This window comes from Myotis brandtii, unplaced genomic scaffold (genome assembly GCF_000412655.1).
Source record: "Myotis brandtii unplaced genomic scaffold, ASM41265v1 scaffold1875, whole genome shotgun sequence".
Lineage (NCBI taxonomy): Eukaryota > Metazoa > Chordata > Mammalia > Chiroptera > Vespertilionidae > Myotis > Myotis brandtii.
This window is the reverse complement of record NW_005356961.1, coordinates 17,123-34,286: the sequence shown is the minus strand read 5'-3', so window position 1 is coordinate 34,286 and position 17,164 is coordinate 17,123. Positions and strand designations below refer to the sequence as shown.

The 17,164-nt window shown below is 49.8% G+C and overlaps 1 protein-coding gene across 3 annotated transcripts in view; it reads left to right on the top strand.

Annotated features, from left to right (window-relative positions):
• Window positions 1–6: 6 nt before the first annotated feature.
• OTUD5 (OTU deubiquitinase 5) overlaps window positions 7–17,164 on the top strand; it is a 26,252-nt gene continuing 9,094 nt past the window's right edge. For 2 of the 3 annotated variants that reach the window (XM_005864516.2, XM_014538241.1), the window contains exons 1-2: window positions 7–137; window positions 10,510–10,603. In XM_005864516.2, coding sequence (XP_005864578.1) covers window positions 114–137; window positions 10,510–10,603 — 118 coding nt within the window. In that variant the 5' untranslated portion in view covers window positions 7–113. The remainder of the gene's footprint in view (window positions 138–10,509; window positions 10,604–17,164) is intronic. The other variant, XM_014538240.1, reaches the window with a different exon arrangement.

Genomic DNA, 17,164 nt, shown 5'->3' with positions numbered 1-17,164 from the left:
GTCCAGCCCCCGGGGTTGGGACGGTTGGCGGGGCCAGTCCGGAGCGTGAGGACGTCGGCGCAGGTTACAACAGTGAGGATGAGTATGAAGCGGCTGCAGCGCGCATCGAGGCCATGGACCCTGCCACTGTTGAGCAGGTAGGGGCTGGGAATGACAGGTGAGCGGGTATGGTGGATGGTATGCCCAGGCTGAGTAGGGACCCAGGGGACTTGCACGTCACCTCCCTGAGCCTGTCATTGTTTTTCTCTGGTGGTAGGGGCATGAGACACCATGTTTACCTGCCCCTTTTCCCCAAGGTCTTGAGGTTAGAGGCCCGAGATAAGACGAAGGACTTAAAGATGGTGTTTGTGGTCTCTTTTGGGTCCTGGGACCTCATTTTGTAAGGCCAGTAGGTGGGAACTCCCCAGGAGACAGAGGCAGGATGAAATGCCTCCCGGGAGGGGAGTCTCATGACTCTCCAAGGGACCTTGGTCTGTGTTTGGTGGCGTGAGATTTGTTTTTCACTGAGACACAAGTAAGGTTGACACCTCAGATGTTTGAGTGATCCCAAGATATCTAAACCCTTTCAGGGATGTGAGACATTCTGTATAGGACAACCCCCCCTTTCCTTCTCAGGGGGACACAGCACAGGACCCTCAGCAGTGGGGTCTGACATTTCTTCAGGGGTCCTAAGACTGCCTTCAACGGCCTGAGACTTTTCTAAAATCAAGGCCCTGAGACACACATATGCATCCCCTTTAGTGTGAGGGATCTTCTGAGCTTTTCTCCAGGGATATGACTTTTCTTGGGAAGATAAGATTCCCTTCCCCTTGGGGACAAGAGCCAAAACCAATAGCCAGGGACCAGAAACTCTGCTGGGGTACAGGAGACTCGTTCTCTTAATTGACAAGGGTCTGTGCTTCCTCTCAGTATCTGAGACCTCCTTGGGCACAAGAGTCTGAATCTCTCTCCAGGAGATAAAACTTCTTTTAAGTGATAGACCTTTGGCCCCTCTCCCCCACCCCCACCAGGCCTGAGGCTTTTTTCAAGAAAATGAGACTCACTGTTTTGGATACTGGAGCCTAAGATTCCCCCTGCTTAAGGAGTCAGGCTTTCAGAGACTGGGTGTGAGGCCTCTTCAGATATCACCCCTCAGAGATCCCAGGCAAAGTGAATTCTTTAGGGGACCTTTCTTCTCAGGGCCTGGTATCTGAGTGATTTTCTTGGGGGGCCTGAGACGCCACCACCCCCGTCCACACACACACAGGTCTATGGGCTCCTTCTACCCAGTTAGGAAGGACTAAAACACATCTTGGGGACGTAATAGCCCCCTCCCCCCTGTAATAGAGATCTAAGTACCCCCTCTCCCCCTAGTGTCAGGGATGTTAAGATTTCTGCCTTGGGAACTCAATCCTGAGATCTAGGCAGCATGGAGTCCCAGAGATGGAGTCTGAGGCCTTCCCACAGACCTAAGCCTGCCTTCAGGGGCCTGAGACCCACTGTGCTAAGGACACTTGAGCTTTCTCTCAAGGGCAAGAGGCCCTTACTTACCCCAGTGACTGCTTTGTCTCTACAGATGAGATCTGAGCTCAGGCATAGAACCTACCACCAGAATTAATTCCTGAGATCCTTCCCTTGGGGGCATAGGTACAGAGTTCCTGGGGAATATGGTCCTGAGTCTCCCATCCCTGCACAAGAATTTGAACTTGTCCGCATGTACATGAGACACCTCCCCCGCCTTAGGACCTGAGACCTGGGCCTACCCTGATAGTATTGACTGTTACCTCACTTCAGACAGCACACATAAACCTGAGTCATAGCGGCCTTTTAGGGGCATGAGATTTCCTGTCTGTGAACTAAGTCCTAAGAACTGCCCTCTCCCCTTGGGGACATAGGTGTGGTGGGATTCTGAGGAAAAGAATCTGAGCCTCCTCCCAGGGACCTAAGCTTCCCCTTAGGGACAAGAGCTCCTTCACTTCAGGGAGTGGTCTAGGCCCTACCCTGCCATGGGTGTGAAGCCTCCTACAACCAAGCAATCTTTTATCACCAGGGAGAAGGACATGAGGTCCTCCCTGTGTGGCCTAAGGCTTTCCTCACTGCACAGAAGTACCTAGGTGCTCTTAGCTTCAGGCCAGGAAGGTCTCCTTACTTTCTCTCAGAAGGATGTCAGTTACTGGGGGCAGGGGACTGAGGCCTCCCCTCAAGGACTAGCAGATATTCAGAGACGCAGCCTGACCCAGCTCTGCTTGCTTCTCATTTCCAGCATCAGGGAAATATTCTGAGCTTCTTGAATTGCTTTCAACAAGCTTTTTTTCTTCCCAGCGACGGGGAAGAGGTCTGGGACATCCCCACTCCAGGGAAATTCTCCACCCATATCCCTGTCCCCCTTGGCTCAAATAAATCTTTCTGTGCTTCGCAGGGGCCTGGGCCTTGTCTTGAGTCCCCTTCCTTGTTGCCTTTCCACCCATTACTACTCCAAGCAGGATAAATTATCTCTGGATCCACTGAGTCAGGACCAAGAGTTGTTTCTTCTCTCCCTGGTTTGGGGTCAAGTCTGCCTTTCCTCCTTCACAGGGAGAGAGACATCCCTGGTCCCAGGGACAGAGAGGAAGAATGTCACATGTTGCCATGGTGACTAGAATGACATCTCCTTACACCCCCTTTGCATCTCGTAGACTGGGAGTTCCTCCGTTATACTTGTCCCCATAAGAACTTGGGAGTAAAGCTCTGTGGTTGCAGGATATCTTCCCTTCCCAGCTAGAGGAAAAGCTTCCTCTCCTCGCACTTCTTGGGATAAAAGGAGGAAGATGCTTCTCCCTGCCACACCTGGTCCAAGTTGGGACCCTCCGGGGACGTAAGAGGGGGACTGTCTTCCTGCTACCCCAGTCTTGGTCCTGAACTGTCACTGGGGCATTTGTATCCTGGAGGCCAATTAGAGCCCTTGGAAAGGGGAGTTGTGGAGAGGGAGCCCACATGGTGAATCTGGTCCTTGTTCTGGCTACTCAGACTTCCTGTTTGTCCCGATGCTGTGACTGTACCTCTGTTGCCTTTAGGAACCCCTTTGGCAACTTAGGGTCAGGGGTTTCCTTTCCCAGGCACGGCCGCCTTACTGAGAGTCTACTGCATGAAAAGAATGGCTTCAGAGCGTCCTCAGCTTGAGGACCCCACAGAGCATTCTGAGAATGGGGCATGCACACCAAGGTGGTGGGAGAGGCTGGGGCTGGCAGGATAGGCAGGGTGCCTGGGTTCCCATTCAGGCTCTGCTGGGGCTGACCAGCAAAGCCCCTGCTCTGTGGGCCTCTTTCCCTATTGGTCAGGTAAGGAGCTGGTGGGTGTCATTTAGGTTTGGGATTTTAGAGAGCTCACACCAAAGCCCTCTGGACTTGGAGGTGACAGAAAATGGTGGGTGTCTTTTGAGAAAGAACTGGGTTTCTCCCTGTCTCTCCCCTGCCCCTGTGTTTCTTCCTCATCATGCAAGGTTGGTGGGCAGGACAAGCAGCCTATTTGGTGTGAGGCTCAGGGTTTGTTTTTTTGGTCACCTGTGCTGTGGTGAATAAACTCGGGGTTGCCTGTCAGGGGGCCTATTGGATGGTGTGGAGGTAAGGCTGTGTGTGGAAAGAATTGGGCCTTTTGAACTGGGCAGGCCCAGGGTCGTCTGCATAGCTACTTGATAGCTTTGGGCAAACTCTCAGCTGCCTCTTTTTTTTTTTTTTTGCAAAAGTCCACCCATGCCCAGTGATTGAGTGTGTGAGTACCTGGCTGACCCACCTCAGACCTTGGCTGATGCTTCTCTTGCAGTTTCCCCAGGATCTTGCACTTGGGTTCTTCCTAGGAGCCTTTGTAACCTGCCGACTCCTCTAGTAGGGAGGCAGAGTATAGCAGAAAGTGGTCCCTGTTTGGTGGTCTGGGTTTGAGTCCTGTATCTTTGGGCAGTTCTCTTTTTTGGGGTCTCAGTTTCTCTATCCATAAAATAGGTAGTGGTGAGGAGAGAGATTGGACTCAGTGTTCTGAAGCTAGTCGTAATGTCTTCTTTAATTCCCTGTTCCCTACTCCCCCAACCCATTGCGAAAAGAAAGTTTTGAGTGGGGCCTCTTAGTTTTTGGTGGGGGTATGCTGCAAAGTTTCATGTAGTGTTGCACTTCCTTCTCCCTGGCCTATAGGTTCTTAGGTCGTTGTTGTTGTTGTTGTTGTTGTTAATTTTTACAGCTTTATTGAGACATAATTCACATACCATGCAATTCATCAATTGAAAGTGGTTTTTAGTGTACTCACAGAGTTGTGCATCCATAAGTAGGATCAATCAAGTTTAGAACAGTTTCATCACCTCAAAACGAAGCTCTTGGTCATCATCATCATCATCTCCCAGTCCCCTCCCCTGCTCCCAGCCCCTAGCAACCATTAATCTACTTTTTTGTAAATATGTTTTTATTGATTTTTAGAGAGAGAGGAAGGGAGAGACAGATAGAAACATCGACAAGAAACATCTACATTGGCTGCCTCCTGCACGCCCCCTGCTGGGGATGGAGCCCCAACCAGGGCATGTGCCCTGACTGGGAATCGAACTGGTGCACCTCCCCTCCAGGTGCATAGGTTGACGCTCAATCACTGACCACAACGGCCTGGCAGCCACTAATCTACTTTTTGTGTTGATTGATTTGTCTCTTCTGGACGGTTCATAGAAATGGAATCATATAATATGCAGTCCTTTGTGACTGCTTCTTTCACTCAGTATAGGCTCATCTGTGTTGTAGCATGGAACAGTGCTTCATTTCTTTTTGTTGCATAATGATAGAATCTTCATTTTTAAAATCCCTTTCCCTGCCTCTGGCGTTAGGTTTTAGGGCCTTGCTCTTTCCTATCCCTGGAGAGCTTGTGTTGGTCCTTAGAGAGCAGTGCATCTGTGTTTCTCGTTCGATGGGTTGCTTGTGTTTTCCACATGGAGCTGAGCCAGTGTTCCTGGGTGTTTTGGGGGAGAGAGGGATGGTCTTGACACCAGGCTTGCTGGGGCAGAGCTGTGAAGCCCAGAATACTGAACACCTCTTTGCCATGGGCTCTGGGAAGACAACTGTCCATAAGCAGTCACTGCTGCTAACATCTTCTCCTGCTCCCTGTCCCCTTCAGTGACAGCTCATTTATTGATGAGTAGGGTCAGCAGCTTCCCAGTCTGTGGGGGGGAGTCCAGGCCCCTGCTGCTTTAATTCTAACCCTCCCCCTGGGAGGTGGGTACTGCTGGATCCTGCTAGCTGATAGCCATATGACATTGCCTCACAGCTTACAGGAGTGCTACCAGGGGGTTGTATTATTTTCCTGTGGCTGCTGTGACAAATTACCACAAACTAGATGGTTTAAAACAACAGACACATATTCTCTCACAGTTCTGGAGGCCAGCAGTCCAAGGTCAGTTTCACTGGTCCAAAATCAAGGTGTTGTCAGGGTTGTACTCTTTTCAGAGGCTTTAGAGGAGAACCCAGTCCTTTTGCAGGTTCTGGGGGCTACTGACATTCCTTGGTTTGTGAACGCATCACTCTGATCTCCACCTGTCTTCACATCATCTTCTCTGTGTATGTGGTCTCCTCTTCTGTCTGTATCAGATCTTCCTCTACATGGCGAACCTTTTGAGCTCGGCGTGTCAGCATTTTGAAAAACCCTAACTTAACTCTGGTGCCGTGTCACATAGAGAAATTTTTTGATATTTGCAACCATAGTAAAAGAAAGATTTATATTTTTGATATTTATTTTATATATATAAACTCCATTTAACAAAGAAAAATCAACCAAAAAAATGAGTTTGCTTGTCACCTCTGACATGCGTGTCATAGGTTCGCCATCACTGCTCTACTGTTCTAAGGCCATTTGTGATTGCATTTAGGTCCCATCTCTGCATCTCACGATCGTTAACTTAATTATACCTGCAAATACCCTTTTTCCTTATAAAGTGACATTTACAGGTTCCAGGGATTAGGGACTGATATGTTTGGGCGACTCTTAATTCAGCCTACTACAGGGGTGTTCTTGTTTCCCTTCCAGGGAGGGGATAGGAACGAATTCAGTGCTCTCCTACTGGACAGAATCCTGTAATATTTGAGTCTTCTCAGTATCTCTGTTATTGGGAGACTTGTTATCCCATTTCACAGATTGGAAAACTGGCTCAGAGCAGGTCATCACATGGCTAATAATTGGAGCTGGATCGGAACCTAAGTCAGTTGGGTCCCACAGTCTTTTGCAACTTTTCTTGGGTCTTTGTAGCAGTAGGTTGCAGAGTCTTACACCTGGGATCCCCTGTTGTCAGAGGGTTTTGCCCAGCCCCTTTGTGGAGGCTCAGAGATGTGGATGGACTTGCCCACAGGCTTATTAGTGGGCTTGCAAGATTGAGGGTCTGGACTTGACTTCCTTGGGCCAGGACATTAATGTAGTGTAAACTTCTCTATGGCTGGGCCAGCCCCCACCCTCTGCCCCTCACTCCCACCAGCCTGTCCTTTCCGGGCCATTTTCCTAAGCAACTTCCAAGTTGGCACCTTTTTTGGAGGCTCCTGTCCAGCTGGGATAAGACACAGACTTTGCTATGAGCTCCTGGGACTGTATAAACTCTTTCTAGAACTCAGGACCAGGATCTCCCTATTTTCTCTCCCCACAGAGAGAGAGAGAAAGGGGTTTCAGCCAGAGCCCAGGATCTTAAGGCTGCTGGTGCCAAAGCCAGTGGGTGGTTAGTGGCTAGGCCTCCACATCCAGGCACAGATGCCACACTGGCTGCCTAGGACTAAAGCCCTGCTTGTGCAAAGGGAATGCTCAGGCCTCCTTCATGTTTAGGGATAAAGCAGGCTTTCCCCAGCATGGCCTGCTAAGTTTGTCTCCATGCTATGGCTCATGAGGCCTCCCCTGTTGCTTCTATACTAGGCCTTGTTGGTGCCCAAACCCCAGCTCTTTTCTGCCTTCATAAAATGAGGATAATGCTTCCTGCCATCTGGGCTGTGGTACAATTAAGAGGTCACCTTTTGCATCTGGCACCTGGCATGAGGCAGGCATTTGGCTAATATGAGTTCATCTTTCTTCCTGGCCCTGCCCCGCTTACCTTCATAGCCCTACCCAGGACTTGAGCTCGGCTGAACTCATTGCTGGCCTGTGGCCTCCCTGGTGCTTTGTGGCAGAAGTAATTTCTTATCCAATTCACAAGCTTTTCTGGAGGTCTTGGTGTTTTAATCCTTTGCTCAGGTGGAACCTCCTCTCGGGTGCCAGCCTTAATGACTGGCCAGGTCGCTTCCTCCATGTTCTCCAGCATCCCTGTGTTCATCTCTTTCACAGCCCTGCTCACACTTGTGTGTAGTCACTGCCTGTTTCCCTGCCCCTTACGCAGTTTGTGAGCTGATGGACGGTAGAGAGCAAGTCTGATTCATTTCTCTGGCCTCCTTGCCAGCCCAAGGTCTGACTTAGCAGCTGCCTGGTAACCCTTTACTGGATAAATAAATAGGAGGCCTTCTCATCCCCTTTGATCTCCTTTCCCCACACACTTAGGGCAGGCGGTTGCTGGGTGCCTTTCTTTTTTAGAACTTCTGTCCAGTCCAGTCTCAGGCTGTAGCTATAGTTGCAGCTGCTCTGCTGGAGACCCCCAGCTGGGAGATGGCTGACCCCATGGGGCAGGGATGGATTTGGGGGACTGGTTGGGGTGTGCTAGTCCATAGCCTCTGGGGCAGGAGGGGCACCTGGACTGCTGGAATGTTGTGCACAAACAAGAGTCTTTGTGCTTCCCATGGAAGCCCATTAAGGGCTTCCCAGTGCCTTTGTCATCTCTGGAAAGCCAGCCAGCCATACCTTCCCGGGGTGTGGGCCCTGGTTGTGGGGCTGCTGGGTATTCCCTTGTCGCCCCCTCTTCATCCCCTCCTGTCCAGCCACTCACCTGGGACTTTCTGAGGGTCTCTCAGTTGTACATTATCTCTGTCTGTGTTGGTCTCACACCTTCTTCTCTGACTGGTGACCACCTCCCCAGTATATGGTACAATATTTACAAAGCCTTTTCTGGCTCTGAAGCTCCTCTGATCGTCTTGACAGTTCTTTCAGGTATATCCCATAATCCCCATTTGATAGGAAACTGAGGTTGGAGTGTTCAGGTAGCTTACCCAAAATCCTGCTGCGAGTGAGAGACAGAGCTGGGGTTGGAACCCAGAGCTTTTGGCCTCCAAACCTTGTGCTTCCTATTTTGCCAGGAATTTCTCTCACTTGAGCTGGAGGGGGAAAAGGCCTGCAGAGAAGTGATCCCCTCTGGTTGGCAATTGCCTGGATCCTATAAATCCCTAAGTAGGGTGATATCCCCAAGGAGCAGGCTTGGGATTTTTGGTCCCTAGTCCTGATACTGGATCAGGCTGGCTTCTCCTGATGGCCAGCAGAGGGCGTGAGAGGCCTGGGAAAGGTGTTGCTTTTAGTTTGTTTGGTTTTGAAATGGAAAATATGTTTGAAGTGACACGTGGACATTCTACTTTTTTTAAATAGACTTCATTTTTTAGAGCACTTTTAGATTGACAGCAAAATTGAGCAGAAGGTACAGGGAGCTTCCATATACTTCCTGTCCCCGCATATACATAGCCTCCCGACTATCAACATGCCCTATCAAAATGATACATTTATTATAATTGATTGATGTATCTACATTGACACATCACACTCACCCAAAGTCCTGGCTTCTGGCAGCCCTGGGCCATTTTTTGTAAACAACTTCCAAATGTTTACATTGGGCTCACCCTTGGTTACATTCTAGAGCAGGGGTCCTCAAACTACTGCCCTCGGGCCACATGCAAATACAAATATTGTATTTGTTCCCGTTTTGTTTTTTTACTTCAAAATAAGACATGTGCAGTGTGCATAGGAATTTGTTCATAGTTTTTTTTTAAACTATAGTCCGGCCCTCCAACGGTCTGAGGGACAGTGAACTGGCCCCCTGTTTAAAAAGTTTGAGGACCCCTGTTCTAGAGGTTTGGACAAATGTATCCACTGTGGTAGTACACAGAGTAGTTTCACTGCTCTAGTAATGCTCTGTATTCTGTCTACTCATCTTTGCATTATTTTTTAAAAAAACATATTTGTACAAGTTCACTTAATCTGAACCTTTGGGGCCAAATGTGCTTTGGAAATTGAGAAAATTTTCAGAATTTAGAGAACTCACCTGGTGTGTATGCTGTTTCTGTAACACCTCCAGTGGGGTCTATGGCAGACCTCGTAATCAAACACCCGAATGTTTCTGCATGGAAATGTTTGAATATTCATCTCCAAGTGGAGTAAATGGATTCTCCTCAGCTCAGGTCAGGTAATGATGCCAAATAAGTTAGATGAAGTCTTTTGGTTTTCAAAGCTTTTTGAGTTAGGGAATTTTGGATGAGTGATTGCGTATCTCTTAGAAAGAAGGAGGTGAAGTAAAGTCACCTGCAATGCCAACACTTAGGGATAATATTTTGTTACATAGCCTTCCCAACTTTGTATGCATATGTGTTTGTATACATATGCATATACATATATGCTAAATGTGTTCACCCACAAGTAAAATCATATTTTCATACATTTTGCCTTATACAAGATCTTGGCAATCCCTAACTATATGTGAGATTCAAGATCTTACCAATCATTCCCTTCTCAACATCTCTCCTCCCCTAGAGTGGCTAGAGCAGTGGTCGGCAAACCGCGGCTCGCGAGCCACATGTGGCTCTTTGGCCCCTTGAGTGTGGCTCTTCCACAAAATTCCACGTGCAGGCGCGCACGTACAGTGCGATTGAAACTTCGTGGCCCATGCGCAGAAGTCGGTTTTCAGCCTGGGCGAGTCTATTTTGAAGAAGTGGCGTTAGAAGTGGAGGGTGTCGGTTAGTCGGGCGACGGGATACGCGGCGCAGGCGGCCACGGGATACATGCAGGAGTTGAGTGAGCCAGTCAGTCAGCAGTCTCATTGTGCAGTGGTTAGTGCTAGTCACGTCCGCAAATCGCGTGCGGGTGACAAAAGATAGCAATCAGATTGAGGATGTTTTTAGCAAAGGCCAGCTTAGGAGTACCCTAATTAAGTTAATAACAATGTACCTACCTATATAGTTTAAGTTTAAAAAATTTGGCTCTCAAAAGAAATTTCAATCGTTGTACTGTTGATATTTGGCTCTGTTGACTAATGAGTTTGCCGACCACTGGGCTAGAGGGTCCCCAGGTGAAACTACTTGAGGCAGAGCCAGCTTCCTCCCTCCAGTTCCCCATTCTTGCCAGCCCTGGGCCTCTGGCTGCCTGTGGGAAGGTCCAGCATTGGATTCCCAGCATGGTCAGCAGGAGGCAGAATGTAGCTGGGGCTCCTCTGGGAGCAAGTCTTCTGCTCACACAATGCCTGGCTCCTTAAAAGAAAGGGTCTCCTCCTGCTCCACATGCATGGAATGGTCAAACAGGGCTGAGAACTTGACCCTGTCCAGTGTCCTCTCAGCCAATCAGCTGGGCCCCTCAGGAGCTCGAGGGCAGAGCTCTGGGGAGGGGGTGCAGGCCTTTCCTGTTGCTGACCCCCACACCTCTTCCCTGCAGCAGGAACACTGGTTTGAAAAGGCCCTGCGAGACAAGAAGGGCTTCATCATCAAGCAAATGAAGGAGGACGGCGCCTGTCTCTTCCGGGCTGTAGGTGAGTCTCTGCCTCAGCCTTCAAGGGCCTAGGGCTGCCCCTGAGTGTCCCAGTTGTCAGGAGTAACCCCTGAAACGGTTCGGGACAGAGTTAACTGGTCTTTTACGGACTCCAGGCCCCAGTCTCAAGTTAGTATCTGGCCTCTAGTTCTTCGTCATGAGGCAGTGTGGTGGTGTGAGAGTAATAGCAGCAACAATAGTGACAAGGAAAATAACGTTAGGGACAGATTGCTCTGCCAGGCACTACAGGAAACTCTTGCAGTTCTTCCCTAAGCTGGGTAAGTGTCGGGACCATTGCTTCCATTTGTCAGATGAGAAAAGCAGCTCAGAGATGGAGAGTGGCTTGCCCAGGGTCAGATAGTACATGGTAAGTTAGTCTTAGGGCTAAAGGTTCGTCTGAGGGCTCTTAACCACAGCATACTACTCTCACCTTGGGATCATAGACTTTTTTTTTAACTTACACAAAAGTAGAGACAATAGTAAACCCTCATGTACCCATCATTCACCTTCAAATACGCATCAACACATGGCCAGCCCCGTTTCATCACTACCCTGCCCACTCTTTCTTACTCTCCTAAAATGAGTATTTTTTGTAACTCTTTTAAAAAATTTTTTTGATTGATTGATTGAGAGAGAGAGAGAGAGGGAAACATTAATTTGTTTTTCCACTTATTTATAGATTCGTTGGTTGATTCTTGTATGTGCCCTGACCGGGGATTAAACCTGAAACTTGGCATATTGGGATGACGCTCTAACCAACTGAGCTACCAGGCCAGAGCTGAAACAAGTATTTTTTGTTGTTGTTAATCTTCACCTGAGGATATTTTTTCCATTGCTTTTTCAGAGAGAGTGGAAGGGAGGGAGAGAGAGAGAAAGAAAAACATGGATGCGAGAGAGACAAATCAACAGGTTGCCTCCCACACACTCCCAGGACCGGGGCAAATCCACAATCCAGGTTATATGCCCTTGACTGGAATCCAGCCTGTGACCCTTTGGTGTAAGGGTTGATGATCTAACCACTGAGAACACTGGCCAAGGTGAAACGAGTATTTTTTGTAATAAGTTTTTATTTATTTTAGAGAGGAAGAAAGGGAGAGAGAGAGAAAAGCATCAATGTGAGAGAGAAATATTGATTGGCTGCCTCCTGCACACCCCCTACTGGGAATCTAGCCGGCAACCTGGGCGTGCACCCTGATTGGGAATTGAACTGGTGACCTTTCAGTGCATGGGACAATGCTCAACCAAGTCAGCCACACCAGCCAGGGCTGAAATGAGTATTTTTAAAGTAAAACCCCAACATTGGGTTATTTCATTCATAAATATTTCTGTATATTTCTCTGACAGATAAAGTCCCGGTTTCTCTCTCTCTCTCTCTCTCTCTCTCTCTCTCTCCCTCCCCCTCTTCCTCCCTCCCTCTCTCCCTCTCTCCCTCTCCACCTCTTCACCCTCTCTCTCAACATAACCAAAATGCCATTATCGTACCTAACAAAATTAATAATTCCTTAATACCATTTACTCTCCACTTTAAGCCCAACAAGCAGTCATGAGGTCCTGTGCACTATAGTGTCCAGGGGAAACGGGGAGTATGATCTCATTCTCACTTTGGGGTTCCTATATCTTCCATAAAAGTGCCCTCGATAGGAGATTTGAGCTGGTAGTCAGAAGCCCTGTCTTCTTGTCCTGCCCTCACTCGGAACTTTCATTGTCCCATCTGTGAAGTAGTATTGATTCTGAAGGGCTCCTTCAATCCCTTCTGGATGCACCCTCTTCCCCCGTGCTTGCTGGTGGGCTGGACTGGCTGACCCAGGCTCCACTCCAGGCTGTGCCACTGATTGTTCGTGTGACCTTGGGCAAGCAGCTTTCTTTATCCTGAGCTTGTTACAACCTAGTAACAGTTAAATGAGATGACTTCAGTAAATCGCTTTAGTGCCTGAGAGCATAGTAGCCCCTCATGGAACAGTAGCACTGATAAAGCCTGAATGCTATTCTCAGTGGTGCCTCAGAGTCACAGATGTTTGTTGAGTGGGTGAAAGAAAGAAGTTTAGGTGGGGTCAGGGGTCGCCTCCCCCTTTCTACTAAACAGAGGAGGTTTGGGCAGTGGCCTCTGCTGGGCTGGAAAATCCCAACCTCCCAGCCCTGGGGTTTAAGTCTGTGTTCTCCCTGGGATGTTTCCTAGAGAAAGATTTTAGGTTTGGAGTCATTGGACCAAAGAAAGAATAGCTGGGGGCCTGTTCTGAGACCTCAGGCTGGTTGCTGGGTAAGCAGGGCTTCTGGTGGAGTGAAGGGCAGAGAATGCAGCTGGGCAGCTGGGTCTTGAACGGTCTTTGAGGCAGACCTTGGCGCTAGCGATAACCTGGCTTGTGCAGTAACCCATATGAAGAGCAATATTTGCACATGTGTCCATTTAGCTGTTTTCCCCACACATCCTCTGACCCTTCCCCCTGTTGGGGCCTTCCAGTAAGAGGCCCGAGCTTACAGGAAGCGCTGACCATGGCAGGTTGAAGGCCTTTCCTTATCAGCACTATGGCTATACATTTCCCCTGACTGAGCTGCCCTTGGCTTTTTTCCATAAAACCTCAGAAGCCCCGCGGTCTGTCCTCTGAAGTACATGGCCCCTGGGTCTTTAGGCCTCATATGGAATTTTCCCTGGGGCAGAGTGCACGCGACCTGTGCAGACCAGACCTGTGCGTGGGAAGGAGACTTTGCCCTCTGGCTTTCTGCTGCCTCTCTGCTTCCAGCCTAGCTTGGACAGGGACAGGTGGCAATTGCTCTGGGCTCTGGTGAGAAGGCTGCAGATTGTAACTTCCTACCACACATTGAACAGTTGAAGGAGCACATAACTGAGGGTGGGAGTTGGAGGGGGGATTGTAGACCTAGGGGACACTGTCACTCCTTGACCCTGACTTTTTGCTAGGCATTAAGCTGGATTCTTCAGGTTCATCTGTAAAGTTGGGATTACTACCCCATGAGACAGTTGGGAAGATTGAGGCTCAAGAAAGGGAAATGACATGCTTAGGTCATTAGAGGCAGAGCTGGCATGGGAACCCAGAGGTGCCAAAGGACACATTCTTTCCATGGCCCTAGGAAAGCCCTAGCTTTTTAGTTTATCTCTCAACTGGCTGGGTGACCTCAGCTGTATTCCTTGATCTCTCTGGGCCTTACTTCCTCCAACGCAGAGCCTGTGGCCCTCTACTGTTGGGAATCCTGAAGCAGGTGGCTTTCTACCCTCTGTTTTGCCTCTGAGGTCTGGGTGTCCCCAGTGTGAACCACTATCCACTACTTGTGCCCAGTTCTCTCCCACCACCCGTACTGGGGACTTGTGAGCATCAGCGAAGGCTTGGGTGGAATGGAAGTGGGAGCCTGAGTTCCAGAGGTATCCTGTGGTCCACCCTGCCCCTGCTATGCTCAGATAACCTCCTCCTGGAAACGTGAGTCTGCATCTCTCCTCCTTCCTTCTCCGCATATGCTTTGACTCAGCAAAACCTCTGGCCCTGGCCTCTGTGGGCAAAGTGGAGGCCACAGTGTGTGTGTCTGCATGGGCCATGGAGAAGCAGATAGGGGTGGGGGGGAGGTTACAGCAATGAGGCCCAGAAACATTAGCCAGGCCCACTCCTCTGGGCCTTTTTGTGTTGGAACATGGGCCATCAGCATTGGAGAGATGGATCGTAGATCAGTGTAGACTGTTTTATAAGTGGGCAAACTGGGACCTCAAGAAAAAGTCAGGGCCCTATTATCTAGGTCACACAGGCAGGTGTCAGACCATTGGTGTTTGAGGTTGAAGAACCAGGCCAGAAGGAGAAGGTCTTCATGCCAGCTTCCATTGGTCTTTGCCCTGCCTCCATCAATCTTTCCATCTTTGCCATGGGAGTCCTTGAGTAGAAGAGCAGGCATCCCAGAGACCAGGCTATTGAGAGGCTAGGGTTCCGCTGTCTCCCCACTGAGTCTTTGGTCTTTGAGGTAGTTGGAGCCACTGTCCAGGTGTGCACCACAGCTGCTTGACAGGCAGGCGAGGCTTTTTCCCCGACTCATCTCCTCAGTGGGGCCGGGGTTGCCACTGGGCCAGGAGGAAGTGGGAACAAACCAGGTCCCTGTCTCCCTGTGCTGCTGTGTGTACACATTTGTGTGGTTTGTTTTTAGATTTCCTGCAGACACCAAGCTTCCTTTTCTGTTCTCAGCGGAACTTGCTGGGGCTCTCTTAGCAGGCAGCAGGCAGGCAGGCAGTAGCCTGTTAGGGAGGCACTTGTCAGGTGCCTCTAAAACCAATGGTAGGGCCCTGTGCATAAGCTCCTTTAGATAGTCCAGGCTTTCCTGTCTTGCTTCTCCACATAACTACTCGACTACATTTTAGGGAACCTGAGGAGGTTTAGAGACCTTCTGCAGCAGTGGAGGGAGGCTGAGGCAAGTCCGTTGGTGCTATTGGCTCTTCTCCCCTCCCCCCAACCCCTGGCAAAGGCTAGGAAGGAGGGGTCAGGGTCCTCAGTTTGCACAGCCTTGCATCTTGTCCAGCATCTGGGTGACAAGGGCATCTGCTTGTGGAATATGATAGTTGTCTGTAGTTGCGAGGGTTGTTGTGAGGGAATTTGGCCTCGGGGAACATCTTTGGCAGGATCTGCCGGCTCTGTGTGTGTGCGCATGTACATTTCTCGGCTGGTGACTGTATGCTCAGAGAGGGGACAGAAGGGGGGATCTGAGGAGGTGAGGTTCATGCTGACATCTGTGGCCTTAGTGAGGGGTACAACCCCTGATATTTGTAATCTCTGCCCACTCCCAGGCCTTTCCAGCTGATTCCTGCTTGTGCTGGTGGGGAAACTGAGGTAGACAGAATCAGGCCTGGCCTCTGAGTCAGGTGGTTAAGGTGATAGCGGGATTGGAGTGGTGGTAATGTCATCTTGGGTGTCAGTGCTTGAAGTCCGTCCTTGAGAGCCTGGCCTCCCCTTCACCCTCCCAAATGTGTGACCTTGGGCCAGCTGTGCCACATTTCTGTACCTCAGTATCCCCCCTGTGTAAAGTCAGGTTTTTGGGGGTGAGGATAGAATGAGTTGGAATGTAAAAAGGCTTTGAGGGAACCAATTACAGTGCTGTATCGAGGGTTTCTGGGTTCTGTTTGGGTTGGGGACAGAGGTGAGGTAGTGGGGAACCCTCTTCCAGCTGGACTCTGGGAGGGGAGAGCAGGTGCGGACTGCCCGCAAATGCAGCGTCAGCAAGAGGGGGAGTTTCGGTTTCTATCAAAACAAGTTCTCTGAATTCCCCTACCTCTGCAAGTCCATTGGGCCCTTTCTCCCACCTTGGCCCCCACAGGGAAGTCCAGCCCAGCCCCTAGCTCCTGTGCCAACCTTCTGGGAGGAGGAAGGCTTTCAGGAGGACAAAGGCAGGACTAGCAAAGTCAGGCAAGAGCCTCCTCAATGACTTCCTGTGTTCTTAGGCAACTCTGGGTATTTTTCCCACCTCATATCATCGAAAAGATCCTTCTACTCTCCCTTGTTGGGGAGGTACTATTGCTTTGTGTCCTTGGTCCTGGGGAGCATATTTTCTTCCACAGTAATCCCTAAACTAGGGTGCATCTTATAATCAGTGAGTTTGGTCATTCCCCCCCTGCAGCTGTGATTAAATACATGTATTATATCATCTATCAATGCATCTTAGGATTGAGGAGAAAAGGTCATATTTTGCATGTGACTGCTAAGTAGAGAAGGTCATACTTTGCCCACATTTAAGGACCCTGTTATGTGAAGCCTATACTATTGATTTGACATTAATTTGGTTACTAAAGATTTACAGTACGATTACAGAAGGTGGGTCCGTGGCCCTTTGGCGTCATAAAGGTCGAGTGCCAGTCCTGCGTACACGTAGGGCAGCCTAGACTCTGGGTTTGGGGCTTTCCTCTGGCTGAGGAAGTACAACAGAAATGAGGAAGGGCTTAATAAGTGGTTCCGGTGACATTCTAGCTGACTTGTGGGTAGCTAGCTACCTGAAGGCGTCATCATCTTCCTCATGACAAACGGAGCCCCGTCTCTTCAACACCTACTATGCCTCAGACGTTTGGCAAACCATCCCCTGTAGTCTTTACAGCGCCCATGAGAGGAAGAGGAGTTACTCTCTCCACCTATGGATGAGGACACTGCAGCCCAGAGAGTTTAAGGGTCTTGTCCAGTACCACACAGCTAGGAGGCAGCAGAGCCTTACTGCCAAGGCAAAGGGGTCAGTGGCAGGGAAATGTGGGGACCCTCAAGGGGTTCTCCCCCCAACTCCCTTCCCTGTCCCACGGTCTCCCTCGTTCCTCTGTTTTCTTGCATCCAGCATGTAGCTCAGGAAATGCTGATTGACCCTTCCCCAGAAACAGCTCAGCCCTCTCCCTGAGCCTGGCAGGCCAGTCTCCATTTAACCCCTTCACTCCCATCTCAGTTCCTGTTTACTGCAGCTGCCCACAGCACTGCCTCCTCCGCACCCAGGCCCATTCTACAGAAATAGCTTGTCAAGCAGCTCTGGCAGGCAGGCAGCCGCAGTGGGCTCTGTGGTACTGGCTTCTAAGAAAGGCAGCAGCAGGGGGCCCCCAGCCTGTGCA